Source organism: Hemicordylus capensis, chromosome 2, assembly GCF_027244095.1.
Source record: "Hemicordylus capensis ecotype Gifberg chromosome 2, rHemCap1.1.pri, whole genome shotgun sequence".
Classification (NCBI taxonomy): Eukaryota; Metazoa; Chordata; class Lepidosauria; order Squamata; family Cordylidae; genus Hemicordylus; species Hemicordylus capensis.
Genome location: NC_069658.1, coordinates 161,065,456 through 161,093,253, shown reverse-complemented (window position 1 = coordinate 161,093,253; position 27,798 = coordinate 161,065,456). Strand labels below are relative to the sequence as shown.

The 27,798-nt window shown below is 42.2% G+C and overlaps 2 protein-coding genes across 7 annotated transcripts in view; one reads left to right on the top strand and one right to left on the bottom strand.

Annotated features, from left to right (window-relative positions):
• Positions 1 to 582, bottom strand: part of WDR3 (WD repeat domain 3) — a 56,984-nt gene extending 56,402 nt beyond the window's left edge. Inside the window, exon 1 of one of the 2 annotated variants that reach the window (XM_053288501.1) lies at positions 37 to 582. The gene's annotated coding sequence lies outside the window, so the exon portion shown is untranslated. Of the gene's footprint in view, positions 1 to 32 lie in introns of both variants that reach the window. The other variant, XM_053288503.1, reaches the window with a different exon arrangement.
• GDAP2 (ganglioside induced differentiation associated protein 2) lies at positions 117 to 27,798 on the top strand. 5 transcript variants are annotated; one of them, XM_053288508.1, is made up of 16 exons: positions 129 to 274; positions 916 to 1,064; positions 1,597 to 1,724; positions 2,918 to 3,165; positions 6,378 to 6,517; positions 7,806 to 7,959; positions 12,116 to 12,204; positions 13,916 to 13,992; positions 16,498 to 16,657; positions 17,399 to 17,549; positions 18,592 to 18,668; positions 20,416 to 20,492; positions 21,544 to 21,683; positions 23,352 to 23,406; positions 24,544 to 24,687; positions 26,936 to 27,798. In XM_053288508.1, exons 4-16 carry the CDS (start codon positions 2,990 to 2,992, stop codon positions 26,978 to 26,980), a joined length of 1,485 nt encoding a protein of 494 aa, XP_053144483.1. In that variant the 5' UTR covers positions 129 to 274; positions 916 to 1,064; positions 1,597 to 1,724; positions 2,918 to 2,989; the 3' UTR covers positions 26,981 to 27,798. The 5 variants fall into 5 exon arrangements, with proteins under 5 accessions (XP_053144482.1, XP_053144483.1, XP_053144479.1 ...); XM_053288504.1 differs by having other exon boundaries at positions 2,850 to 3,165; XM_053288505.1 differs by having other exon boundaries at positions 138 to 274; positions 912 to 1,064; positions 2,850 to 3,165.

Here is a 27,798-nt window from a genome sequence, read left to right as displayed (position 1 = left end):
GCAGGCAACAAGGCGGCAGGAGCCTCACTCACCCACCTTTGGCTAGAGCGCCCGCACGTGCTCACCACGAGACTAAGCCCGAGAGAGCAACAAACCACCCTCCATCGCGGAAGAGAGGAGGAAGGAGCCGCCGGGGGCGGGGCAGGAACCAGAGCACGGCGGAAGTGACGACGACGGCGCTGAGCCCTCAGAGACTGGGCTGATGTTGGAGGTCACTCACTTTTCTGGTCCCCGTTAGAGTCAGTCAACGGAGCACTGGATGGACCAGGCAGAGGTCCGTAGGGGCAAGTTTGGTAGCTCGACCCCTGCTACCACCTTTGGGGGATTGGGGGCGGGAAATCAGAACTAGCCTCGGCCCAATCTGCAGGATTAACCGTGGGGTGGGTTGCAGGGCTGTTAGAAGCTCTTTGAAAATGCTTTCACAGAAAATAAGATTGCTTTTGAAACGTAGAAACTCTTGTCTTTGCTCTTCCCTTTTTGCTGGAGGCTGCCGTTCTATAACGCTTGGTTTTATCCATGGTTTTCTGTGGACAACTTTCACTTCTAGTCCGAGGGAGGAGAGGAATAGCGTCAAATAGTTTCCCGCTGGCAGAGGACTGAATTGCTTCTCTAGTCTCTCTTTACCGCATAGACTGTGCTCCTGAAACATTGTAGTATCACTTCGCCCTATCCATCAACGAGTGGTACACTGTGCATCTGAGCAGGCTCAAAAGCATTGGAGCATGCTCAGTATGGTTAAATGAAGCTCCTTTTCGTTTTCTGCCCAAAACCCCTATCAGATTTTCATTTCTGATTAAAATATCAAAGAGATGCAATCCAGATTCTGCCCAAAAAAAAAAAAAAATGGATAGGGCGAAGTGATACTACAACATCTCCACCAATCGTGGTTACTTTTGCTTTTTTACCGGAAGTCAGGCTGTGTCCGGAACCGCGGAGGCTTTTCCTTTCTCTGCCCCCGCCGTCGTCTCTATGGCAACCTGCGGTTCTGGGGCTGAGCGCTGAAGCGGAAAACTAGGAGGCGGGGCTTGGCCAGAGCGGGGCGTCCAGCGGGAAGCGGGGCGACGGTAGGGTCCGGCTTGCAAAGGAGCGTCGCTTTCTTCCTCGGGCTTTGTCGGGGGCGGGTTCCCGGCACGGGGGGATGTCAGTGAGGGGTGCCTGGCCTGCCGTGGCAGCCCATCAGTGACATTGGCCACGGCGTGGCCGAATGGGAGGCAGTGAGTGACTCTGGCCGGGGCTGGGCAGGGGGGGTCCCCCCGGTTGCTTCAGCTGCAGTGGCTGCAGCCCGCCTCCCCTGCCCCAGAGGCGCCTGGTGGTCCCCGCTTATCTCTCTTGCCTTCCGTCGGGCTGCAGGCGGCCTGTCTCTCTCGGTCTCCGCTTCCCACCATGGGGCGGGCGGGGGCCTACCTGCCTGCCTTTCTTAGCTTCCATCGTAGGTAGATTGAGGAGAAACGTGCTAAAAGCCTGAAAGGGGATCCCCTTTCAGAAGAAGGGGATCCCCTTTCAGAAGAAGGGGGGTATTCTCCGTGGAGAACCGCCTAGGCGGCCACAGTTACCCATTTAAAGGTCGCTCTGTTTCTGGTTCCGCTCTTTCTGCAGCGCGTCTCGTGACACTTGAAAGTAACACATTTGATGTGGCAGAACTTACCGTGGGCCAGAACCCACTTCGTCGGGCACGGCATTTATTGTCACTGTTATCCTCAGCTGGCAGAGAGACATGTATACAGGTACAGAGAGAAGCTAGACCAATTTTGTGATCAGCGATGTTTATTGTTGCGAATAAGTTACAGTTCTTATCTTGTGTACACTTGAACTTTAGAGACACCTGTGATAAGCCTACTGCTTCCCTTGAATTTCATGGTATTTTGATTCCACTGCTTATTACACACACGTTTACTTATTTGAAAATGTATATATAAATTATAAACAGTGGGATCAAAATACCAAAAAATTCAGTGGCGTGTGTGTACGTGTATATGCACATGCGCGCGCACACACACACACGATATGCCTGAGGGCTGGAAGGGGCTGAATGGGAAGTCTTGTATCAGTTTTGGCATTTTTAATTCATTGTCTGTTTTTGAAGATATTAACATACGCTTGGAGAAAAACCTTTCTCCAGAAACATACCCATGCATGAGGGGGAAATCTTGAAAAGGAAACTTACAAACATTGTTGGTCTGGCCTGGCTGTAACAGACCTGATGCAGGTGTGCATTAGTAGCAGCTGCATTAGGAGACCATACATTGAAGAGACTGCAGGTTTCTCACTTCCTCATAAAGCCAGTTCCCCTTTTCTGGTCCTGCTTCTCACAGTCCAATATGTTGCATGTTTATATGAAAATGAGCCCCAAATAATTTAATGGGACTCAACTGTAGGCATACTAGTTTAGTCTCCAGCCCAACCTAGTTTTCCTGCATCTGGTCTGTGCCACTAGGTGGAAACTTGCAGGATTGTATGTTCATAAATACATAGATAGAGAATTGGCATCTCAGGGAGATCTACAACCCTTCTTCCTGACATCCTGGCTTTCTGAGTATAGGATAGTTTTTATAAGAAAGAACTTCTTGCCTGCAATCCAGTGTGGTACAGTCCAGAAGTAGATTTGCCACCTCTTCCTTTTAGAAAACTGTCTAGATTCTCAGACTCTAAGAATGAGAATTCCTAGAGTCTAGCAAATGGCATAATTTGAGGGGGGGACACCAATTGGATTAATTCCATCAATGTCATTAATGTCATAAACTCTAGATATTTTAGAATGATTCCCATAGGGGAATGTTCTGTCAGAAATGAAAAATCTGTGTGATCTTTCCAGCTTGAACATAACGATTTGCAAATGTATTTTTTCACAGGAATTAATTTTCAGCTCTGTTTTGTGTAAAACATTGGTCCAACAGTGCTGTATCTCTTTCATCCAAAGTACCAGCAAGACCTCAGTAAGAAGCAGAGTCCTTATGAAGTAAACAGAAATAGGTGTTGATATCTTCATTCCATGGATCCTCTGGGCGCTCCTTCCCATTTTGTGGATATTGATAGTTTGACAGGATGGACTGAGCTTTATGAAGCCGACAAGTTGAACTCCTCTCAAATTCCACCTGAAAAAAACCAATTTGATGTTCATTCACCCTTCCCATATAGGAAAGACATCAATGCAAAAATAATATTGTGGTAAGATCATGTTTTAAAAATATTAAATTCCTCAATATAATAAGCATTCTTCAAAAGATTTAGATGAACCAGCAATGTTTTGTTGAACCATAGACCTGTGTGAAGTCTAGAGCAGGGTGGGTAGAAGGAAGGTCATGGTTCACGGTTAGGCCAATGGGAAGCCAGCCCATTCTCAAAGAGCCAACTAGTTCGTAGTTGCTAGTTTCTGGGATTCTTACAAAAATGTTGAACTGAATAATTTGTAGTCTAATTTAGCAAAACATTACTTTCTTCTTATGCATGCACTGTTTGCATTTCACATGCATGCCTGTCTTATCCACAGGTACAGGAGCTTCATAAAAACATTTGGCCATTATAGGCGTTTCCCTTCTACAATGAAAGATATACTGGGAGGGGGGAGTTTCCTCAGGACTGCACGAATACATTCAGTTCACTTTCGATTCCCCTCCCCTATCCCTTGCATTTATATCCAGACAGAGTTCTCCTCCTTGCTCAGATCTACTGCATGCCTCCAAATCCACTGTTCATTCATTGGCCTTATTTAGCCCAATTCAGATGTCTGTACACATATTTATGTGAATGGCTGTACCTGTGTACATTGAACCTGGATGCAGGCCCTTCAAATGTATGGTACAGCTAGAAAATGTACTTTTGTACCTGCATTCAGCATAACATGCGAATGCCTGTACCTCTGCACACTAGTATGTGTAGAAACATAATGTGTAAATGGGCCTACTGTCTTTGCACTTTGTGGGGGAGGGGTGTGTGCAAGGGCTTGACTGTGTGCTGCATGTATACCACCTGCCGAATAGGATTGATCAGGTCTGATCTCTCATCCCCCTTGTCAACATCCCCCTTGTCAACTGCTGTCAACATGTTCATAGAATACAAGTGATTTTCAGCCCGTTAAATAACGGGCGCTAGTAAGCGCTCCGGGGCCCCCGCCGCCATTCCCCCTCCTGCCACCAGCCTCCATGCCGCGGCCGGTCTCCCCGGCCGGGCAAGGGCCCCAAAGTCTCCCCGCCCCCCCGCCCAGCTTCGGCGGCACCGCCAGGCCTCGGTGGCGGCTCTGCCGCCACCTCGGCCAGCTTCCCCCACCGCCTCTTCCCCCCACCCGGCTTCGCGGCAGCCGCTTCTCCTCGGCCGCCGCTTCTCCTCCCGGCCATCATGGCCGCCTGGTCGCCGTGGTCGTGTCTCCCTCGGCGCGTTCTGGGCATGCGCTCTGCGCATACCCAGAACAGCCGAGGGAGGCACGGACACACACCTGGGTGTCCACGGACGGACACCAAGGCTTTTGTTAGAGAGGATAATTAGAAGCTATGATTAATATTCATGAAGATACCTTTGACCTAGGATGTTTTTTTAATGAAATTCTTACAAATCTCATTTTTTATTTTTAAATCAATTTTTATCAGCCCTGGTTACAAGCAGCTTGATCCTAAGCTCCACCTAAAGCATCCATACCTCCACTTGCACTCCTTGTACGCTGCTTATATCGTATCCTCCAACCTGCCTGTAGGATATTCCATATTCTATTGGTCATTCTCTCCAAGTCATTTATTATTTATTTAATAAATGAGGACCTAACTACAACCTTTGCTCCTGAAATCAATTGTTTTCCTAGATGTATTTAGGAGCTGTCTTATTTGATCTCCGATATCAGAGGTACAGATTAGTGAAGGGACTTAAATTTGCACAACAGTGTTTAATTTTAAATTTGAGTTAAAATAACACTAGACCAAAGAAGAAGAAGCAAACAAAGTTATATGTGATAGTAAATTGTGTATTAAGATAGGATTGGAATGCTGATGTTTTCTCTGTTATTTTGTATAGTCATGAGAAATTTTAGGATCAAAATGTGGGGGGGATCCAAATCCAGATTTAGGTTGCCTTTGGAGTTCCTCACTGACTCCTCCTTTAAAGTTTATAAGCAAGTACAATGTTGCTTGAACTATGCTAACAAACTATATTTCATGTAAAGTCCTGTGTAATCAATGCTGTGCTGATGTCTTCAGCTTTGTCTATGTTTATTCTTATATACACTATACTAGAAGCCATGTAAGTTAACTAGTATTTTCACAATATTAGACAGTATCTGTCTAAACAATGAGGCTGGCTGTTGTGAATCCCACTTATGAATTTACACTGATCGGTATATTGTATTGTGGATTAAATTTTTCTTCCAGGTGTTTTTTTCACTAATAATGCATATGGTATTCATCAAAATAGATTATTGACAGTAAACTTTTGAACTCAAATTTAAGTGATCATTCTTTTGTAATATTTCCCTTCTATATTAGTAAAATTCCTAACTTGTAAATATTGAAAAAGAGAAAATTCTGACCTTCCCTTATATTTTGTTTCAGCCAAACTAATAAACTGCTAAGTGTTCAGAAGTCAAACGATGCCACATGAGTGTGTAGATATGGACTGTTCCATAACTGTTTCATATTTATTTATTTATTTTACACTTTATATCCCTTTCTTCCTCCAAGGAGCCCAGAGCGGTGTACTACATACTTAAGTTTCTCCACACACCAACCCTGTGAAGTAGGTTAGGCTGAGAGAGAAGTGACTGGCCCAGAGCCAGGGGCGTAACTATAATAGGGCAAGGGGAGACAGTTGTCTGGGGGCCCACTGCCTTGGGGGGGCCCCCAGAGGCAAGTCATATGACTGATTCACCCAGCTGTACACCTGCCCGGGCTTGCTTCAGTTGTATTCATCCTCCGAAATTGATGTGAGTGTTGAGACCTGGAGCTACCAGAACACCATGTCTTTCTCTAGTACCATTAAATGACTTGCATCATCCACAATTTACAAAACCTTTAAAATTTTTTTTTGCTTTTGGTTGCCACTATTCAGCCTCATTTAAGATTTCTTTACTTTATGAGCTGAGCTTCAGTGATGGGGGGCATTTTAAAATCTTGTCTCTGGGCCAACTGCAACCTTGCTACGCCCCTGAAGTCACCCAACAAGTATTGTGGCTGAATGGGATTTGAACTCGGGTCTCCCCGGTCCTAGTCCAGCACTCTAACCACTACACCATGCTGGCTCATATGTACTAGGTGAAGAAATAATGCTGAGAAACTTAAGGGTATCTGTGCTCTCATAGCCAAGCTGTAATATCCATATAATAGCTGCGAAGAACTTTCTCTTTTTTGTATTTCAACGTCTTCTCTGCTGCACATTGAATCATAGTAATCTTTTCTCAGGAACGGTGATGTAGCATTGCTATCCTGCACAGCCATAGTCAACACCAGTAATGAGTCTCTCACTGATAAGAATCCAGTGTCTGAAAGTATCTACATGCATGCAGGACCTGACCTGAGGGCTGAGCTACAGAAACTCAAAGGTAAGTATAGTGCAAACTGGTCACTTCACAAATATTCAAAGAGACCGTTCTTGCTTGTTTAAAATATATACACAAACATACATTCCACTATGCTTATCACATAACCACCTTTGTAATAGACCAGTAACTTAGAGTCATAGAATGCTGGAGTTAGGACTAGCTTTGAAGACTTCTGGTCCTACCTCCTGCTTGGTGCAGGAAACTGCTTCAGCATTTTTTATTTTTATTTTTTTTTAATTGTTAAATTTATATACTGCCTTTCATTAAAAACAATCCCAAGGCAGTTTAAAAAAATTAAAAAACATAAAATAAAAATGACAATTTTATTTATTTATTTATTTATTTATTTATTGAATTTATCTACCGCCTAGTATAAAACCCTCTCGGCGGTTTACAAAATTAAAACATACAATATAACACATTTAAAATTCATTAAAAGATAAAAATTATAGATAAAAACATATTAAAAGCACATTAAAATTTTAAAATACAATCTCAGTTGAAGGCCTGGGAAAAGAATTAAAAATTAAGCTAAAAATATGAAACAAATCTGATTTAAAATATATAAAATACAAACATAAAAACTATACGTGGGCCTCCTTGATAGAAGGCTGTCCAACTTCTGTTTGAAAATCTCCAGCAAAGGAGAGCCTACCACTGCACAAGACAGACTGTTCCACTGTCAAACAGGTCTTACAACTAGGAAATTCCTCCTAAGGTCTAGCTTTAGTCTCTTCCTTACCATCTGAATTGATTGGTCCTAGTGCTGCCCTCAGGAGCAATGAGAACAAGTCCACTCCTCCTGCTACGTGATAGCCGATCAGATATTTGAAGACAGTTATTGTATCTCCCCCCCCCCACCCCCGCCTAAATCTTCTCCTCTCTTGGCTAATTATACCCAGCTCCTTCAACAGTCCTTTATAGGGCATGTTTGCCAGATCCCTCACCACCTCATTCCAGGTAGCTAATGTCCTCCAAGGCCCTGTGACTGAAAGAAGCAGCAGGTGGCATGTACCCCCACTGACCGTCTCTTTGCACCAATCTGCTCTAATAGCTGTGCGCCTGTCCATGCAGTTTTTAACATTAAGCTAGTGGGTAAGGTATTTTAGGGACTTGAAGCTTCATTGTCATCAGTCTCCTCTGAGTTTAAATGCAGCTTGGATGTAATGTAAGAAATGTTTGCATGTGGCTAAGCCCATGCGGGAGTAGAAGTCTGATCTCCACACTAAGGCTAAAATGCTTCTGCTTCAATAGCTTTGAAACTGCTTCTCTTGTCATGTATGTTTAGGCTGCCGGACAGGGGAGGCAAAGCTGACAAAGGGATTTAATCTTGCTGCTCGTTTCATTATCCACACTGTGGGCCCCAAATACAAGAGTCGATACCGAACAGCAGCAGAGAGCTCCTTGTACAGCTGCTACCGCAACATCCTACAACTTGCAAAGTAAGCATGCATCTGTTATTATGAGTGAGCTTCTTGAGTAGTGCATACAGTGCATGTGCAATTTTGTGATGCACAACTAGTGTTTGGGGGGGAAATGCATCTTGAAAAGTGTTGGCCACAGGCAGTGCAAAAGCTATAACTATCATACCTAACATACATAGAGTGGCTTGGGGAATAATTACCACAGACATGATGTACATAGCCACCTAATGCGCAGTGGAGAAATGCTTGACTAACAAGCAGAAGGTTGCCGGTTCGAATCCCCACTGGTGCTATATTGGGCAGCAGCGATAAAGGAAGATGCTGAAAGGCATCATCTCATACTGCGCAGAAGGAGGCAATGGTAAACCCCTCCTGTATTCTACCAAAGAAAACCACAGGACTCTGTGGGTGCCAGGAATTGAAATCGACTTGACAGCACACTTTACCTTCATGATGTACATATAAACACTCTATCCTCTGTCTCTTCTGTTGGTAACCTCCAGACCTGACTTTTGTAATATGCTTCATGTGGGGCTGCCTTTGTGCATAGTCCGGAAACTTCAGTTGGTTCAGAATGTGACAGCCAGGCTGGTCTCTGGGTCATCTCGGAGAGACCACGTTACTCCTCTGCTGATGCAGCTTCACTGGCTGCCAATAGGTTTCCTGGCAAAGTACAAAGTGCTAGTTATGAAGCCCTAAACAGCTTAGGCCCTGGGTATTTAAGAGAGCGTCTTCTTCACAACGAGCCCCACCATCCATTGAGGTCAGCTGAGGAGGTCCGTCTCCAGTTACCACCGATTCGTCTGGTGCCTACACAGAGACGGACCTTCTCAGTTGCTGCCCCGAGACTGTGAAATGTGCTCCCTGCTGGGATACAATCCTCCCCATCACTGACAATTTTTAAAAAACATCTGAAAACCCATCTTTTCATCCAAGCTTTCCCAGTTTTTTAAAAAACTTTCTGTTTTTAATTTATGGCTGATTTTTAATTGTTGCATTGTTTTAACTTTTTATATGTGTTTTAATTGTTTTATGTTAACCGCCCAGAGACAAAGGTTGGGGCAATACAGAAGTTCAATCAGTCAATCAATCAATAAAGTTATTCCTTGTTTAGATTCTTTACTTTTGATTCCTGCCTCCAAACCTAGCTTAGTTGCCTAATATTGGGGGTAGGAGATTAAGAGCAATATATATTCCCCTTCCAAGAAGCAAAGAATATTGGGAGATCTGGTTTGGGTAGAATATCAATAAAATAAAATGTCTCCCTAAATATTACAAAACCACTGAGGGAAAGGGGGTTGTGAAGCAGTTCACGGAAGCTTTATTCTCTCCACCTAGTTGAGCATGTAGTCCCTTTGTTTGCTAAAACAAAAGCTTCTGTGACTTCCTTGTAACTTTCTCCTCTATTGCTGAGCTGCTTATCACATTCTCCCATCGTTCATCTTTTATTGCCCCTACAGCTTAAGTGCTTTATGTCTCATAAACTTTAAAGTGCAACCTTGGTTTGAGCTTTTCTGTCGTGCTTTCATGGAGAATTCATATTTTGATGGTGGTTATTGTATTGTATTTTAAATTTTAAATTTTTGTGACATTAAAGGTGCAGCTCTGTTTGTTTTTAATAGGAGAGTCAGATTAAAATATGTATTGGCTCTTTTTTTGAGAAATAATCAATGCATAGAGGGAAGTCTTCCTCCTGGTTGCCCAGTGCCTAGAAATCTGTTGTAGCAGAGATAATGTTCTCCCACCCCCACCCCCCCAGCAGGCTAACTAGTGATGGGTTAAATTTCTCGAGACCTAGGAAAATAAAGGTTTATGCCCTTATTATGAGCAAATCTACATGTTTCCAATTAACTTGGGTTCTCCAGGTTAATTTCATCACAACAGTCCCCTCAATTGTATGTCTAGGGCTGGATTTAATTGACACACAGATTTGGTTCATAATTCATAATAATTGCATCATTAATTGGGTTGTGTTGTTTGCACCTTTTTCACTTGTTTTTCAAACCTATGTTTTTCCTCAGTGTATGTAAACTACCACCATCTCAGTCTACTTGATACTTCTGAGATAGGCTGTTTTCTTAAAACAACAAAACGGGGGGCGGGGGACACCCAAAACCCAATATACAAGTTGCACTGTGTTAACACTTTTGGCCTTGCTGCAGACTAACTTGGCTACTCTACTGGAACTGTGTTCTTAGCATCTAGACTTCCCCAAGTCATTAGCAGGACATATGAAGCTCCTGAACTTCTTTTAAAAGATTCATTTGGTTTTACTCAGGCACTTGGAGCCAGTATAAACCCATTTCGACTTTCCTTCAGGGCCACTCTTGCCAAAGGATCTGAAAGCCATATGCTTAAAAACACTTTAATTTAAGGTTAAATTGAAAAGGATCAACTTTGAGAATCTCAACCCTAAAGAAGAGAAGTGTTCAGGATTTACAAGGTGTTCAGTCTAACAAAGAAAATTAAGTGTTCAGCCTAAAGAAGATTGAGCGGGGACATGATAGCACTCTTCAGCTACTTCAAAGGCTTTCACATAGAAGAGAGCAAAGACATTTTCTCTACAGCCCCAGAAGGAGAGACTAGATCATATAGGTTTAAAGTTGCTAGAAGGTAGATTTCAGCTGAACACTAGTATAAAACTTTTATGGAACAGTTTGACAGTGGAACCAGTTACCTGTGGGCGAGTTCTTCCTTGCAGGAGGCCTTCAAGCAGAAACTGGACAATCATTGTTGGGATGCTCTAGCTCTGGATTTCCTTCATCAAGCAGGAGGTTAGACTAGATGGCTTACAAGTCCACTTCAGCTCTATGATTTTGTGAATCCCAGAATCATATGAATTTTAGAACTCATCTTTTGGCTCTCTAAACGTTTTAAGTGTTTAAAATTCTGTAGGCAGCTTCAATACTTCCCTAAACAATTTTGTAATTGGAAACATAATGATAGGGGGAGGCTGTTGCCCTGACAGGCCTCACAGTTAACTATTTGTCCATTTTTAAGAAGCTTCAAAAACTTCATTTCACTTTTTTCTCAACTGCAAAATCTTCTGGAGTCAAAAGCCCTTCTGTCAAATACTGATTGTATAGAAGGTACTTGTGTACTGAGGAATTCTTTATACAGGTACTGCTTTCACATCTTCCAACATATAATTGGGAACAAATCAGAAGTATTATAATTTATTTTGCACTCTTTTGAGCTGCTAACTCTTATTCAAGCGTTATACAAGGAGTTGCATCTTATTCAAGAGTTATACAAGGAGTTGCATCAGAACTCCTTGTGATCTGAAATCCACTTCTTAATAAAGACTTAGTTAGCGAGGATAAAAATGTGTGGCCCTGAGAGTGCCTAAACTTTCTTCATCAAGAGTAGTTCGATTCCAAACAAGTTATTTCCTCTCAAACTGTTTTTTCTTCTTTCTAAAACTGTCCCATTGTTTTCCTCATTCTTAAAGCTTTTTAAGATAAGCCCTAGTGTGAAACAAAAATAAAAACCTGGATAATCACTTTCATTACTGCTATAATATTTATATAAGGCTCGTCAACCAGAGTTCTCAAAGCTGTTTACATAGAAAAATAAATAATACATCAAGAAGATGGCCCCCTGCCCACAAAGGGCTCACAGTATCCATCTTATTTATTTGTTATTTCTCTATGTAAACTGCCCTGAGCCATTTTTTGGAAGGGCGGTATAGAAATTGAATGAATGAATGAATATAAAAATAAACATAAGGCAAATACCAGCAACAGCCACTGGAGGGATGCTGTGCTGGGGTTGGTTGCTCTCCAACCCCAGTTGCTCTCCCCTGCTAAATATAAGAGAATCACCACTTTGAAAGATGTGTCTTTGCTTCGTTAGCAGGGATGACTGCCAACTGATAAAATCATAATATCTATCCCAGATCATGTAGTATTAAGGGAGTAAGCCATCCTTGTAAATCCTTAATATTTTATTTGGATTGGGGTCAGGGGGAGATGCCTTGAGACTCTATGCAGCTAAAAGTAGAGAAATCCAGCTACCTTTTTAGGCGGCTTTTTACTTTAATCCCCATTGTTGCACCAACATAACCAGTATCGCCATTTCATATAGGAAAACTGGCCTTTAGCTTCCTTTGACTTTAAGTAGCATTGGTGTATTTGCAGCTTGCTTACAACTGTCTCTACATTTTTGGCTTTAGGGAGCAAGCAATGTCCTCCGTGGGATTCTGCGTGATAAACACGATTAAGCGAGGTTACCCTTTAGTCGATGCCACCCACATAGCACTGCGTAAGTAGTTTTGGCAGAGCCATATATATACATCTAAGCCAATTTGGGTTTCCTACATTATACAGCTTCTACAAGTCATCATAATGTGCGAATTGTTGGATTATGCAAGTAACAGTCCCTTTGATGTAGTAAGCTGGTTTATCATCTTTCTTTTGCTAGAAGTGCAGTCTGGTTTTTTAAAACTTATTTATAAATTTATATTTATTTTCCCCGTTGATAGGATAGCTGGGGTAGATAGCTGGGAGTTGTGTACCTTCTGAGCTCTAGTAGTTGATAAACCTTGTGTTTGATGAAAAGTGCAATGCATGGGATGCCTTCATCACATATATTACTTTTAACAGTCTCTAAATTAGGCCATTGCAGTTACTAAATTTAAACAAAATACTTTCAGGTGTGTGTATAAACACACATACATCCATAGACACACACTTCAAATATCATGCCAAACCATGGTTGAGCTTCCAGACATAGAGCAAGCCAATTTAGAGGGCTTGTCTGCTTCATTTCCATCTGCTAAAAAATCCAGCTCTAGTGCCAGTTGGTCTCCAGAAGCAGAGCAGTGGCGAAAATTATGGTTTGAGACAACACATCAAGCCCTAGTCATGGACAACTATGTTTGTGAGTCCACTTGAAACCATGGCTTCTGGTTCTGATTTGCCAGTCAGTTGGAAACCATAGTTTGTCCATTCTGAAGTTGTACCAAACCAATGAATTGTTCCCGATGAGAAGGCAAGTTACATACATAATATGTGAAATATTTTACAGGAGACTAGATCATCTACCACTTTCAAATTATTCCCAGGCAATGCATACTATAGTATCTGAAGGCCATTTGGCCAATATTTCATATGACGATATGAGTTTTCAGAACTAGAGGAACAGAGGACCTTCTTCATTATCTATTAACTCGTATGCTTCTATATGGCAGCTTACTTGCCTTGTCCCAGTGACAGTATGGAGTTCTACGAATAAGTTATATAGACATACCAGCCATCTACCCCACCATTGCGGCACTACTCTTGTCCGTAACTGCTCATTAGTTTGGGGGTTCTCCACTTATTTTACAGCTAGGAGGCTGATTAGGTATCTGTTATCTGTAAACATGTTTAATACAAACCCCACCCCCCAAATAAGAATATACTAACAAAGGTTTCAGCATTTCTAGGAGGATTAACATTGATCCTTGTGCAAAATGACCCACATTATCCTACGCTGAATCAACCATAAGAGGAGGGTGCTTGAACTGTTTTCTCCGCTCAGAATGCATTTGTCAAAGCAGGGGCTATGCTGCCATCCCTACTTTAACTTGGAGACAGGAAAAAAGGGTGCAGCTGTCTCTTTACAGTAAAGAGAAAACAGGATAGTGAAGTGCAAGTAATGATTCTAAGGTTCCAACAGTCCTTGCCCTTGAGAAAAGAAGCATAATAGATGTGCAACGGCATGGTCACTGATACAAGTTACTCTGCCCACATGTTTTGCCACGTGCAGTATCTCTTTAGGGATGTTGTTAACCCAAATTGAGATGAAGAAATCCCAGACCAAATACTGTAGGACTGCCAAGCCGTAAAACACACACTTTATGCATGTGAACTGCAAAGTTGGAGAAGATACACCAGCACAAAATCCTTAAGAACAGATAGAGTAAACACAAAAAGTTCAACAACTGATGCTCTCATCTTGCTGACTTTGATTTTTTTCCCCCCTCTTACAGGAACAGTCAGGCGATTTCTAGAGATTCATGGGGAAACACTTGAAAAAGTGGTGTTCGCAGTATCTGAGCTTGAAGAGGTGTGTAGTTATCCCGTTCAGATCTGTAGGCCATTGCTCTGCCATTTTGAGCTTGCTCAATCCCTAAAGCTTCATGGCTTCCTCTCACCTTACTGCTCTCCATGTTATTTATCTTACCAACCTCTTCTGAATTGCCAAAAGAAACATAGCCTCTTGAGATCTTCTCATTCATGTTTCTTATGAATAAATCCAATATGCTTCCAAGTGCTATTTTGCATATTTGCTGGTTTCTAAGCAGCACATGACGTACGCTGTTGGATTGTAGATTACTTTTTGGATATGAGACACGGGGCAGAACATTTCTTCATTTATTGGTCATATGTAAAGGCAAGCAAAGCTGAAGTACTCAGGCTAAATACTTCCAAATGGTTTCTAAAACATAGACTTGCAATAAATAAATTAGATTTGATCAAGTGTCCTATGAATGAAATATAACTCAGAGCAAAGAAACTTTCTTGGGGAGAAAAATGGCATATTTGCATGCATGCACATGTAGGAAATAATTTAAATAGGAGAATCCCCTATCTGCAGTGTTCAGGGTACAGAAATGCTTTTGCATATGATGAGTTGGTCTCGGAGTTGGTGTTGGAGTTACCCAGGCTTTTAGTTCTGGGGGACTTCAATATCCACTTTGGGCCTGACTTGTCTGGTGCGATTCAGGAGTTTATAGTGGCCATGGCAACTATGGGCCTATCCCAATTAGTTTCAGGACCAACTCATGTTGCCGGTCACATACTCAATTTGTTCTTTTGTTTGGATCGGGGGTGTTCTGTGTGTGGAGGATCCTGTGATTTCCCCATTGTCATGGACAGACCACCACCTGGTTAAGGTTGGCTTCATGGCCATAACCCAACCCTGCAGAGGTGCTGGACCTATTAAGATGAGAAGGCTGCTGGATCCAGTAGGATTCCAAAAAGCCTTGGAGGGTTTTGAAGTTGGTGTGGCCAGTGATTCTGTCGATGCCCTGTTAGGAACCTGGAATAGGGAACTAACCACGGCAGTAGACATGATTGCTCCTAAGCATCCCTTCCGACCTGCTTTAAAAATGGCCCCTTGGTATACAGAGTTGTTGTGGGGTCTGAAACAGCAAGGTAGGCAACTGAAATTCAAGTGGAGGAGAACCTGGCTCAAATTTGGCAGGACACAGCATATGGCGGGCGCATGCGTGCTGGTATTTTACACAACTTCCAGGCAATGACGGGGGCAGGGGCAGCAGGGAGGAACGCTGCCACCCCAAAAACTTCACTTTTAACTGCAGCGCCGGAGGGGGAAGAGCGGCGGGAGTGGTAAGTACTACCCCCCCACACCCTTAAAGCTAGACCTCCCCCCCCCCCCCAGTGCAGGACCGGTCAAGTTCTGAACTGGTTTGGAGGCCTCTAACATCGCCTCCGGTCCGGTTCGTGCACACCACTAATCATGTCTCCCCGCAGTCATCTTTTTTCTAAACTAAATAGCCCCAGATGTTGTAGCCTTGCCTCATAAGAAAGGTGCTCTAGGCCCCTGATCATCTTGGTTGCCCTCTTTTGCACCTGTACTTTATGGTCCTATTGTGTAGGGTTGTAATTAATCATTTGAATTCAATTCGTCTTTTTATATCCCCATTTAATAATTGTGCGACTGTTTTATAGTCTCATATTGTATAAAATGTGTTGTAAACCTCCTTGAGATTGTTTTAATGAAAGGTGGTATAAACATTTAGCGATAAATTAATAAAATAATTAAAAGATAGACATAAAATTGTTGTATGCAAATTTAACTTTGTATTTAATATTGTAAAGCACCATTTAGTCACAAGCCAACTTTAGTCATTAATTAAAGGTCATTGCAACCAAATGTATTTTGACCTGAGATCTTCATAAGTGGCTCAGATTCGTTAAATGATGATCCATCTCCTCCAGAGTGCCATTGAAGTTCAGATGTAAAGCCTCCAAGTATCAATGATCCTTTGTTTTTGTGTTATGAAGAAAATAAAGAAATATAAAAACTCTTCTGGTGATCCATGTTCTGCGTATTGGTCTTACTGTAAACTCTGTTTACAGGATTTATTCTTGTAAATCTTGCAGCATATAGTTATATCCCAGCTCCCAAACCATCCCTTGAACCTGAACTGCTCTCTTAAAACAGGTAAACTAAAACTCCAATGGATACTTTGAGAACGCTTTAAAACCACCTGCAGCTGTGCATATTTAATATATTGGTTTGTTACCAAAGAAGTGATTCAGCTACTTACTGCTTTAAAGTACACTGAAGCTTATTCTTTCTATCCTAATTTTTCTGAGTTTATAGCCGTTTGAAAGGAAAAGTTTGTGGGTAGCCTGACGTTGCAATTTATCTCCATATGACTGCCTGATCAGTTTTTCTTGGCATGAGAAGCATGTTCTAAGGAGTATCTGGCTCTAAAGGCCATATATTTTTCAGAATTTCTTTATGTCCTATAATGTTTCTAACCTGTTTTGGAAACTAGAGGTATAGATGATACATTCACACATTCTCTCCCATTTATAGGCCACCTATCGGAAGATGCTGCCTCTGTATTTCCCAAGATCACTAGAAGAGGAAAATCAGTCCTTGCCGTTCCTTCCTGCTGATATTGGTAATGCAGAAGGGGAACCAGTGGTGCCAGAACGTCAGATCAGAATTAGTGAAAAACCTGGTGTTTCAGAGGGTGAGTTTGCCATTCCTGTCAAGTCTACAGAAAACTTAGGATAAAAGTAATCACAAGGCCAAGTGTGTATATCTCCTCAAGGCATTGGGCCGAGAGCAGTATTCACAATATTTCAGCTTTTCAGATTGTGGGTGGGTGGAATGTATAGGAACTGTGGAGTAGGCCTAAGTCAAAAGACAGAGTTTAACTTCGAGCAGAGGCAGATGTTGGTGGCTTCTGCCGATCGATCAATTTGATTTGATTTCTATACCGCCCTTACAGAAATGGCTCAGGGCGGTTTACATTAAAACAAACTAAAATCAATTAACTATTAAAATCAAAAACTGTAAAAACAACATAAAACCATTATTAAAACAGTTCGTAAAACCCTGAAAAAATCAGGCCAAACCTTTACGGTTTAAAAACAGTTTACTCCGTTTAAAAACAGTTTTGACTCAGTTAGCTTGTTATGCCTGGTAGAGAGAATCTTTGCATTGTGAGAGAGCTAGAGTAAGTTAAGTGATGTATTGTGAACAAACAAATTATATAGCATCATGAAAGCTTTTAAAACTGCAACATCTTGAGGAAAAGGTGGGAATACTGATTTTTTTTTTTCCTTAGCAGCAAACTGACTCATTGCCATAGAATTATTTTCAGGTTATCATGCGCTGTGATTCTTTCTAACTACTGGGCAAGAATCCTATAGTTGACTTGTATTGTGGCTCTGTCAGCTTCTTTATTGTTTTTGCACATCTTTTGTAGATAATTCTGATGAAGAGGGACTGGAGGCAGACTTGTCATTTATTGGCTCCCATGCTTTTGCCCGCATGGAGGGGGATGTTGATAAACAGAGGCGTCTCATCCTTCAAGGGCAACTCTCGGAAGCAGCACTACAGAAACAACATCAGAGAAAGTAAGAAACTGTTGCAAATGGGCACTCCTGTTTGTGAGTCATTCATTTTCAGTAGGACTGATCTGAGCAGCACCCCCTGGCTGTTTGCTGGTAGCAAAAATGGGTGGGTCGTATTTGCAGGGGGGAGAGGGAACACACCTCGGTGAAAACTGGAGAGGATGGGCTCACAGCTGGCTGGCATCATTAGGTATCCTATCTTCTCTCTCTCTCCTTCTTTTTAAATTCTTCTACATTGTATCTCTGCGGGCAGTAGCAGCAATGCTGAAAGCCATCTTGAGGGATGAGGGTGAGGCTCCTGCCAAATGCTTTTTTATTTGTTCTTAATCCTGATTGCACCAGGAAATGATGCTGTGTTGTGACATAGTGTCATTCTGAAGTGCATACCAGTTAAGAAATAAACAGTGTCTGGTCGGAGCTGCCCGCTAAAAAAGGCCACGAGCACTTTATTTCATTTCATTCATTCATTCATTCATTCATTTTTACATTTATATCCCGCTTTTCCTCCGAGGAGCTCAGAGCAGTGCTGAACTTTAGGTGCTGTTGCTGCGTACACTGTTGGAGGCATACACTATAGATTTTTACACCCAAACTATTGGCAGAAGAAAGTTCAGTTCACTCCAGTTCTCCATCTTCTGGTGCTATATGCTCGAGAGCAGTTGCACTATTTATATTGACTGCTAGATGGCATTGTATTGTAGCAGATTCTTAAAACGTGAGGGAATACTGGTTTTTTTTTTAACAGTTTCAGACCATTGTTAGGCATTCATGCGTTCTTTCATGCAAAATGCAAAAAGGATGGCATCTGTCTGTTGCTTATTTTTGTTTCTGACTAAATCACTTGCTAATTATTTATATCTCCCTTTTGAAATGTGCTGGGTAAGGCATAGGTTTCTGTGAGAAATACTGCAAGTCATTTTCATGCATTCATCTTATAAAATGTTTCTATATGCCTTTAATAAAATGCCTTAAAGCTAGTTTTTATTACTGCTAAACATAGGTATAAATTTAAAAGTGCTAATACTACATGTTGCTGTCTTTTTAGTTACAACCGCTGGCTTTGTCGGGCAAGAGCAGAGGACTTGTCTGATATTGCTTCCCTTAAGGCTTTGTACCAGACAGGTGAGTTCAAGGTCCCAAATCCTACTTGTAAGTATTGCTTTGTTGAATACAAACATTATTTTTGCTCAGACTGGAGAGATAAGCAAAGCTAGGTAATGAGGTAACACAAACCTGTATCATGCATTCAGAGGCCCCGCACACACGTTCTGCTGGCCTCAAAGCCATATTTCAGCATGAGTGGGGAAGGGGGAAATGGATGTCTTCCCTGCTGCCATTCATACCTCCTCAGAGAAATCCTCAGAGAAGGCTGTCACATTTTGAGAGATGCCAGTTTGAGGATTACTTTAGGAATGAATCTCGCATATATTGAGAAGTAGACCTGGGCAGTTGTTCTGCTCTGAAGATTCAAAGCGGAATAATAAGCACAATGCTCCTGGCCCCACATGAAGGCAGCCATTCCTAGGGCTCACTTCCACACAGAGTAGTGCTGTATATAGTGCCAGGGAGGACTCTTAAAGGGAACTGGAGCCACGGAATGCACCAGCAACATCTGGGAAGACATGCAAGGAATGCCAGGAAGTGGAGTCGGGGTGCTTTCCTCGTAGAGCTCTGTGGTGAAAGGACTGGGAAAGACTCCACTTATAACATAAGGACAGCCCTGCTGGATCAGGCCCAAGGCCCATCTAGTCCAGCATCCTGTTTCACACAGTGGCCCACCAGATGCCACTGGGGGCCTACACCAGGCTTTGAGGGCACTTCCCAGTGCTCCATGCACATCTTCCACTTGCCTTCGCAGATGGCGCTGGGGCTTTCCACAGCTCTGGTTCCCTTTAAGGGCCCTCCTTGGTGCTTAATGCAGCCCTGCTCTGCATGAAGGTGAATGGTGAGAATGGCTGCTTCTGCTTCAGGTAATGAAGCCATGTTATTTGGCATAGTCCCTTTTGAAGGCAAAGAATTGCACAGGCCTATTAGGTGGCTCAGCAGGTATCATGGAACTGAATACTAGGGGCAAGAGTTTGAGAGAGAGAACCCACACAAGCTTTTTGTTGATTTCATTGCCAATGGTCTTCAGCATGTTTAACTCTGCATTGGATTGTGGCCATTGAAGTATGAATGCGAATAGATGGGTTCTGTGTAATTATGAGACATGAGATAACTACCAAACCTGATTGTTGTACACTACTTTGAGCACAATATGTGGAAAAGCAGTATATCAATTTAATTTTTGCTCTTAATCCCAGTCAGCTCTGGTTCTTGAAACACTGTGCTGTGAAATGAAACCTAGTGTTTAGTGTACACTCAAATATGAAACTGTCAGGTTCAGTTCTCTGTCTGCTTTCTCACCACGCAACACTTCATAATCCACCCTGGCTATTTCTTTTGTATTTCCTTTAGGCCTGTACCTGTCAGGGATTTAATTCCAGTTCTAGCACTAGTTATTTAGTTGGGGTTAGATCTGCTTCCTAGTAGACTGAAGGGAGCAGCCAATGTATGCATCACTGTTTGATGAATAAATAGAAAGAGAATTTGCAGGCAAGCTAATTTCTCTGTTCATTCTCTATCATGTTAGAAGGGATGGTTGCATGATATCTCAAACTGCATTTATGTTCTAAAGTCTATACCTCTACAAAATAAAATTAAAGTTCATCCAGACTGACCATTTTGCAGGAAAAGGTCCAACTTGGCTTCATTTTAGCTGAAATTGCTGAAATCTGGTTTTTATGAACTGAATTCTTGGGTTGGCTTTGCTGCTCTTGGAGTTCAGGATTTTTTAAAAGCTTGTTTTTGATGGTCATTCTATTTATAGGTGTGGATAACTGTGGCCGTACAGTTATGGCAGTGGTTGGAAGGAATATTCCTGTAACTCTTATAGACATGGAGAAGGTGAGATCCTGACAGGCATGATAAAATTAGCTATAGTGCTTCCTTAAAATAGTGAAACATTTATCTTTTAAATCCAGTTTTAATTTTGTACATTGAAGCTATTGGTGGGGAGGGGGTTTAAGCAAAAAAATAAATAAGATAGATCCCTGTCCCCAAAGGGCTCACAATCTAAAAAGAAACGTAAGATATACACAAGCAACAGTCACTGGAGGTAATGTGCTGGGGGTGAATAGGGCCAGTTACTCTCCCCCTGCTAAATAAAGAGAATCACCATGTTAAAAGGTGCCTCTTTGCCAACTTAGCAGGGGATATTGCTATGTTTTTTTAAATCTAGAACAGCATACTAGCTCAAAGAGGTTGTAAATATTTATGTACACACACACACACACCCCGAAGTGTGTTTTCTAACTTTGGATTTAGTTTAATTATTGCTGAAATTTATTGTCTTATAGAGTGATATTTGTTAAAAGAGGAAAAAATCCTTAAAGGATGGAAGTAGGAAGAAACTAATTGGTAACAGTAATTTGTTTCCTCTTTTCAGAAGGATGTGAAGCAGCCTATTAGGGCATAGCTGTCTCAGGTCTTAGGCATTTGTATCCCATCCTTCTCCAAGGTGCTAGGGCAGCATATATCAGGTTTCCCCATATCCTCCTCCTAGCAACCCTGTGAGGTAAGTTAGAATGAGATACAGTAACTGGCCCAAGGCTGCTCAGTAAGTTTCACAACATAGGAGAGGTTTTGAACCCCGCTTCTGGTCAAATCGGACTTGGTCCACCACCCCTCAGTGACTTCTTCTACTATACTGCCAGTATAGTGGGTGATGAAGCAAAGGTGTTTAGATAGTTTTGCAGGAGAACATACCTGTAAAGCATTTACTTTTCTTTCTTGAGGAACGCTGCTCTAAAGTATGAAACACCACCAAGAACATTCAGCAAGTATGAAATGGAGCTTTCCCTCCCTTAGTCTCCCTGTTACTGTGCTTTTAGAGTAATGCAAAAGATGAATTCTGCCATTCTCCACTGAAACGTGTGGCTTTGCTTTGTTGTCTCAGGCTCTCTTGTATTTCATCCATGTGATGGACCACATTGCAGTGAAGGAATATGTCATTGTGTATTTCCATACTCTCACTAATGTCTACAATCACCTGGATTCAGACTTCCTGAAGAAAATCTATGATATAGTTGATGTCAAGTAAGTATTCTTCCATGTGCCTTGAAGCCTTTTCTCATTGTTACTGCTTGACTAAAAGGCACCATAAAAACGTTTCATTAATAATACATGGTGTTTTAATGTACCAAACAGGCTTGGTGTCTTATTATGAATCTGTACAGACTTCTGTGCAGCACTGGAGAGCAAGATTCGGAGTCTCTCCATTTAACTCATACACAGGGAGTCAAATGAAACCCAAAAATTTGTTCAGAGAGGGTTTTTGTCTAGTGAACTGGATTAGCACTGAACCTGTACCTCAAATATCTGGTTGCCTTGAACTGAACTGGAGCCAAACCCCTACACACACAAAGTGGTAACCAGTTCACTTATCATACACGCTAGAGGTTATTTTGTAGGGTGGTGCAGACCCCTATATTTCAGAGATCGCCAGCTGAAAAAGAGGAGGAGGAGGAGCAGGAGAGATTGATAAGCAGGGTCTATTAATTGCCATATGTCATCCATGCACTTGGCACTTCACAAAGGATGAGAGGACACGTTCCAATGCAAAGGGCCTTACAATCTAGATATGAGACTGCCGAGGAAGGGAAGGGAAATTTGAGGCAGGGGCAGGGCCAACTCAGGGGCCTGTTATCTAGGGCCTACTACTAGACCCCCACTATCTCCACCTGGGCACACACACACACACACACACCCGCCGTCTCCATTGTCCTCCTGGCCAAAGGCTCCGTCGTGGTTGAACACTGTACAAGCAGCAGGCAGGAGGGTGGGCGTCTGAGGGAGTGTGTGTCTGCTCACCACTGCTGCCTCCACCCACCACTTTGCAGCGATGAGGCATGTGAGTGATGGGGAACACTCGCCCATCTTCCTCTCTTCCGCCTCCACTCACCACGAAAGCGGTAGGCAGAGGAGGGTAAGTGGAAAGGTGTTCCCTGTCATCCACCTGCCCTCCTTGCAGCTGCCGTGAAAGCGAGGGCAGGGGTCAGAGGGAGAGGAAGGAGGGCATCTGACCCTGGGTCCCAAGTGACCCAAGCCGTTGCCGCCCCTGCCCGCTTTGCACCCTAAGCAGGCACTTGGTTCACTTAGCCAGCAGATCATCCCTGGGCAGGGGTAAACAGGGAAATATGTCATGGTTAAATTACGTGGGCTATGCTGAATTAAGATTAGGAATGGGGACTAAGCCATCATGCCAAAGGACTAGTAGCCCTAGACTGTGAGCAGAGGCATGCCTACCCACTGGCTATTATGCATCAACAAGGCCTCAACCTGGAGGATACTTGAACTGATACTGGAAGCTCCTTCTGTTGTCTTGACACTGCAGTTTCTCTTTAGTACCATTCTACCTTTCATCCTAAATGGGGTATTTTTTCCAGTATTTTATCTTTACAAATTTTGTTAAAATCCTTTCAAAAACTAAAAACTAAGCATCTAAGTGAAATCATTCTTACATTCATTTTATAGAGTAGCATTGCAAGCAGATTATTCTGTATTCTGCATGAAATACATCTAAACAGGTCCTAGGACAACTGCTTTTTTTTTTTTTTTTTTTTTTTTTGCTTTTTTCCCCTCTTCTTTTCTTTTTTCTTTTTTGAAGCACAATCTTCTGGCAAGAGTTGCTGAGAACTTCTGTGATTCTGCAAATGTGTGTTTGTGTAAAACTTGAGGAGTTTATTGTTCTTGTCATTAACCTAGGTACAAAAGAAATCTGAAGGCCTTGTACTTCGTCCATCCAACATTTCGCTCCAAGGTGAAGTGTGCCATCTCAAGGTGGAAAATGTACATTGTTGATTGGAGTGCATGTGTGTGATCCCACAAGACTGGGCACTATCACTTGGGTTACAGTTTCTCCAGATCCTGGCATGTGTTTCTTTAGTAGCATGGACTGATTAATTCCATAGCAAGATACCAGTGCCCCAGTCATTTGGGTTAAGTGTCTAGTTTGTTCTCTCAAACAGTTTCTTAGTAAGTAGTTTAATTTTTATGCCATTTAGACATCCTTGTCTCTTTTTGTTCTTTCATTTGACAGTATCATTATTTGAGGTTTGGTTACAACGACCTTTTGGTTTCACCTCTGAATCCTAATTTTTAAGTAATCACGTCTCAAATATAAAACTGCATGTTCCCGTATTCATCTCTTGCTACCCTCCCCTACCATTTTCCCTGTTGTTTATTTGGGTGTATAATCACTTTAGGGTCAGAGACCTATCTATTCCTGCGAAAGAAACTCTCTGTAAGGCATCATGTATGCAATGCAGCTTTATAAAAAATAAATAATAATAATAATTAATAAACAATGCTTGCTACATAAATCTTAACCCAGTTGCTAACCTAATCTGAGACACCATGAGCAAGCACAGTGTAAATTTGGTCTGGGATTGCTGTTGAGAGTGGGGTATGGCTGAGGAAAATATGAATAGTGGTAACAATTAAATGGCACTTTGTTCACAGTGTGTCTGTAATCTATTATTCCATCGTTCTTGAAGAATGAGACTGGTGTCGTGGCTAGAGTGCTGGACTAGGACTGGGGAGACCCAAGTTCAAATCCCCATTCAGCCATGAAACTAGCTGGGTGACCCTGGGCCAGTCACTTCTCTCTCAGCCTAACCTACTTCACAGGGTTGTTGTGAGGAGAAACTTAAGTATGTAGTACACAGCTTTGGGCTTCTTGGAGGAAGAGCGGGATATAAAATGTAAAAAATAATAATAACTTGGGCCTTGCAGGCAGTAGCCTTCAGGAAAGCTATGTAGTGTTGCTAAAATAGCAATAAAGATGTTGTATGTGAATTTACTTTTGTTGACTGAAGCTGAGTTTTTGGACTGTTATCTGGACAAACACTTTACAATCAAATGTTCTTCAGTTACATTTTCCATTATTGTCCCTTAGGTTTCAACATGGTTTTTCACAACCTTTACTGTCTCGGGGTTAAAGGACAAGCTCCACCATGTGGAAAGCCTCCAGCAGTTGTTCACAGCCATCCCCCCTGAACAGATAGACTTCCCTCCATTTGTTCTTGAATATGATGCCAGGGTAGGTGGCTTCAAGAGCTGAACATCTGTTTCTAGTCTGCATCTAAGCAACTGCACCTAACATACTGAAAAAGGCTTTGCTTTCTCCTGCATGAAAAGAAGTCTGAGGGGATTCCTTTGAAAATGGGCAGGAGTTTGAAATTAGTTTAGGCTGGTTATGTCTATAAAGGATATAGATTCACCTTAGAGATGTGCATGAAATGGATTTTGTGTTTTTTCCAAGCTCAAAACGAAACGCAAAATGGCCTCAACGTTTCAAAACAGGAGTTGAACTGGCTATTTCTACAAAACAACTCAAAATGTTCCAAGTGTTTCAGCCTTGTTCCTATGGCCAGAACAAGCTGTACTTACAGCGTGCACACACAAGTTTTGCATTGCAATGCATCTTGCAACCCTGCCTTGAAAACACTGAATAAATGCACAGTAAAAGGGAATCAGTCCCTCCCAACACAGAACACACATTTCAAACACAGTCCAGAAATGGCCAAAAAAGAATCACTTACCCAGAATCTACTGCCAGCCACAGTGCCTGCTTTGCAGTAACATAATTGGCACGTTTCTCTCACACACAATTATGACTCCTTAAATTACTTCCTAGTACTGCAACAGCTGCCACAACAGCAGCCTTTGCAGCAAGCATAGCCATAAGCTCAACTAGAGCAACTTCAGCCACATTTTGACCAATCAGCAAGCAAAAAAACCAGGCCTGCAAAACAGTGCTCGAAATGGGGTGGTTCTGCTCCGAGCTCAAAACAGGCCCTTTATTTAGAGGGCATTTTGTTTTGAGCTCAAAACACTCAAAGTGGCCCATTTCGAGTAAAAACATTCTTCGCATCCCTAATTCACCATCACTTGCCAATAGAGATTTCACCTGTATTGCCTTAGTAAAAACCACATAACCTAAAGTTGTTGTTGTGGTCCATGTTATGTAGCCTGCCAAGGAATTCATGGACTACAGCTAATGTGTTGTATTTGGAACATAGAAGGATATTTATTAGCATGTTGGTGTCGTCATCTGGAAGTTTTGAATTCTACCATAATTTTGCAGTGTGTATAAATATTGCTTTCCAGTTCATTTATTGCACGTTGCACAGTATTATTTGGTACTTCAGTAATAAACTGGATAAGTCCATTCTCATGTTATAATGTTGAATGCTGAGATCAATACCAATATCAATATATTTTGTAACAACTCAACAGAAAGAATCTCTTGGTTTTGAAAAATGTCTCGAGGACATGATTTCCTGCTCATGAAAGGAGGACTGATTGGTGACCGCTAATCACTTCAAGAGGCAGGACTTCCAGAGGCTGTTTGGAGGAGGAATTCCTTAATTTGTCATGCCTCCACTAGAGTAGCAGGTCTCCTGCTACTGTGAAAATCACAGATATGTTCAGAGTGTTTCTGTCTTTCGCCTCCCATAACTGTACTGATGTAGTTAAATGTGTGGGAAGAAGTATCTTACCCGCAATAACTCTTGCAAGCGCTATTTTTAAAAAAGAGAGAGAGATGCCAAACACAACAAGAGATAAATGGCTGGCACTTGCTTAAAAGTAGCGTGCTAATCAGTTGCCCTCAGCCAACTTCCAATGTGCTGTGGCTGCATTTCATCTCCCCAGGCAGGGTAGCTCTCTGCAACTGCATCAAAGTGGCAAATTCTTAGCAGCATTTTTTCCTTCAAAAGGGACAAGCTAGCATAGGTGTACTGTGGCATGTCTCCCCCCACCCTTTCCCCAAGTTTCATATGGTTGCAACAGGGATAACTCCAGCTTATTCATGAGAGCACATATACAGGTCATAGACTTCATTAGATGAGAAGTCTTCAGACCTCAATGCTGTAGCTGAAGAGGTGGCAGTTGAGTTAAGTGTCCAAAAGCTCTGTTGGTTTATTGGTAATCCTACTTTGGTCATTGAAGTGTAATCATTTGTAGGCCTTCCGTTTTGTCATTCATGTCCTTTCTGCTTAAGAAATAGCACCAATGGATCTGCCCCATTATCATTTATTTGGACTGAAAAATTGGAACTGCTATGTTGGGGTAAGGCCTTCCAACCCAGAAGACAGAGCTTCTTCCCTATCCCCACTGTAATTAGGTAGCTGCTGGAGTTCTGCCCTTGAATTAAGCAGATAGAGGTTCAAGCAGCTAGGGAGGAACTGCTCGTTCAGCAAGATTGGAGTGATCCGTTCTTAGTTATGCCCTATATGTATGTTCACTGTAACAATTCTTCTCTTTCTCCCTCTCTCTCTCTACAGGAAAATGGACCTTACTATTCTTATCCTTCCTCTCCAGACCTCTGACCCCCAAGCTCTGCTGTTGTTTCTGGTTTCACACCATCCTATGACCTGCTGCTTGCCAATACCATATGTGCTGAGCTGATCCAATCTATGTACAGAGATCAGAGCGAGGGCTTTCCTCCCTTCCTCTGGTATTTTTTTACAATGAGATATTTGCAAGCACATAAGCAATCAGAAAGCTATATCACTATGCACTCTTTATTTCAGACCTGTCTATTGAGTGGAAAAATTGGTTTTGGACATGGAGTGGATTTTATTTTTTCTTTCTGGATATCAAGATATATTTTCCTGTTAATACAACTTTCTCTTTAGCCATTCCAGGGCCAGTTTTTAATCTAATTCTGCAAGTTCTCAGATCATCTTTCAGTGCCAGAATTCAGGCCAATTTGTGGGGGGAAAGATGTTCTGTGGTCTTTGCACTTCAAAGCCACCATTAGTGCTGAGATTTCCTCAGAGAACCATCTAGCTGCAGACTGGGCAAAGCACTGCTGCCTGTCCCAAAGTTGCTGCAGTGTTGAGTGTCGTCAATGCAACTTGAGCTTGGAATCTGATAATCTGTCTCTTTCCCTGGATGATGTGAGAGATAAGGGTGCTGCTGCTCCTCTGCCGCTAAATAATAAAACTGCAAGACACACTAGCAGTGTCTCCTGTAGTTCCTAGTACCTGTGGACTCCTCTTTGAGATGACAAGATGTATGGATGCTGTACATGAGTGCCATTGGAGTCGGCCACAAGCCAAGGCTCTGATTATTGAAATCTGTATCGTATGTAGAAAATCAATAATGCAACTTTTGTCTTAAATAATAAATTATTTGTATCTGC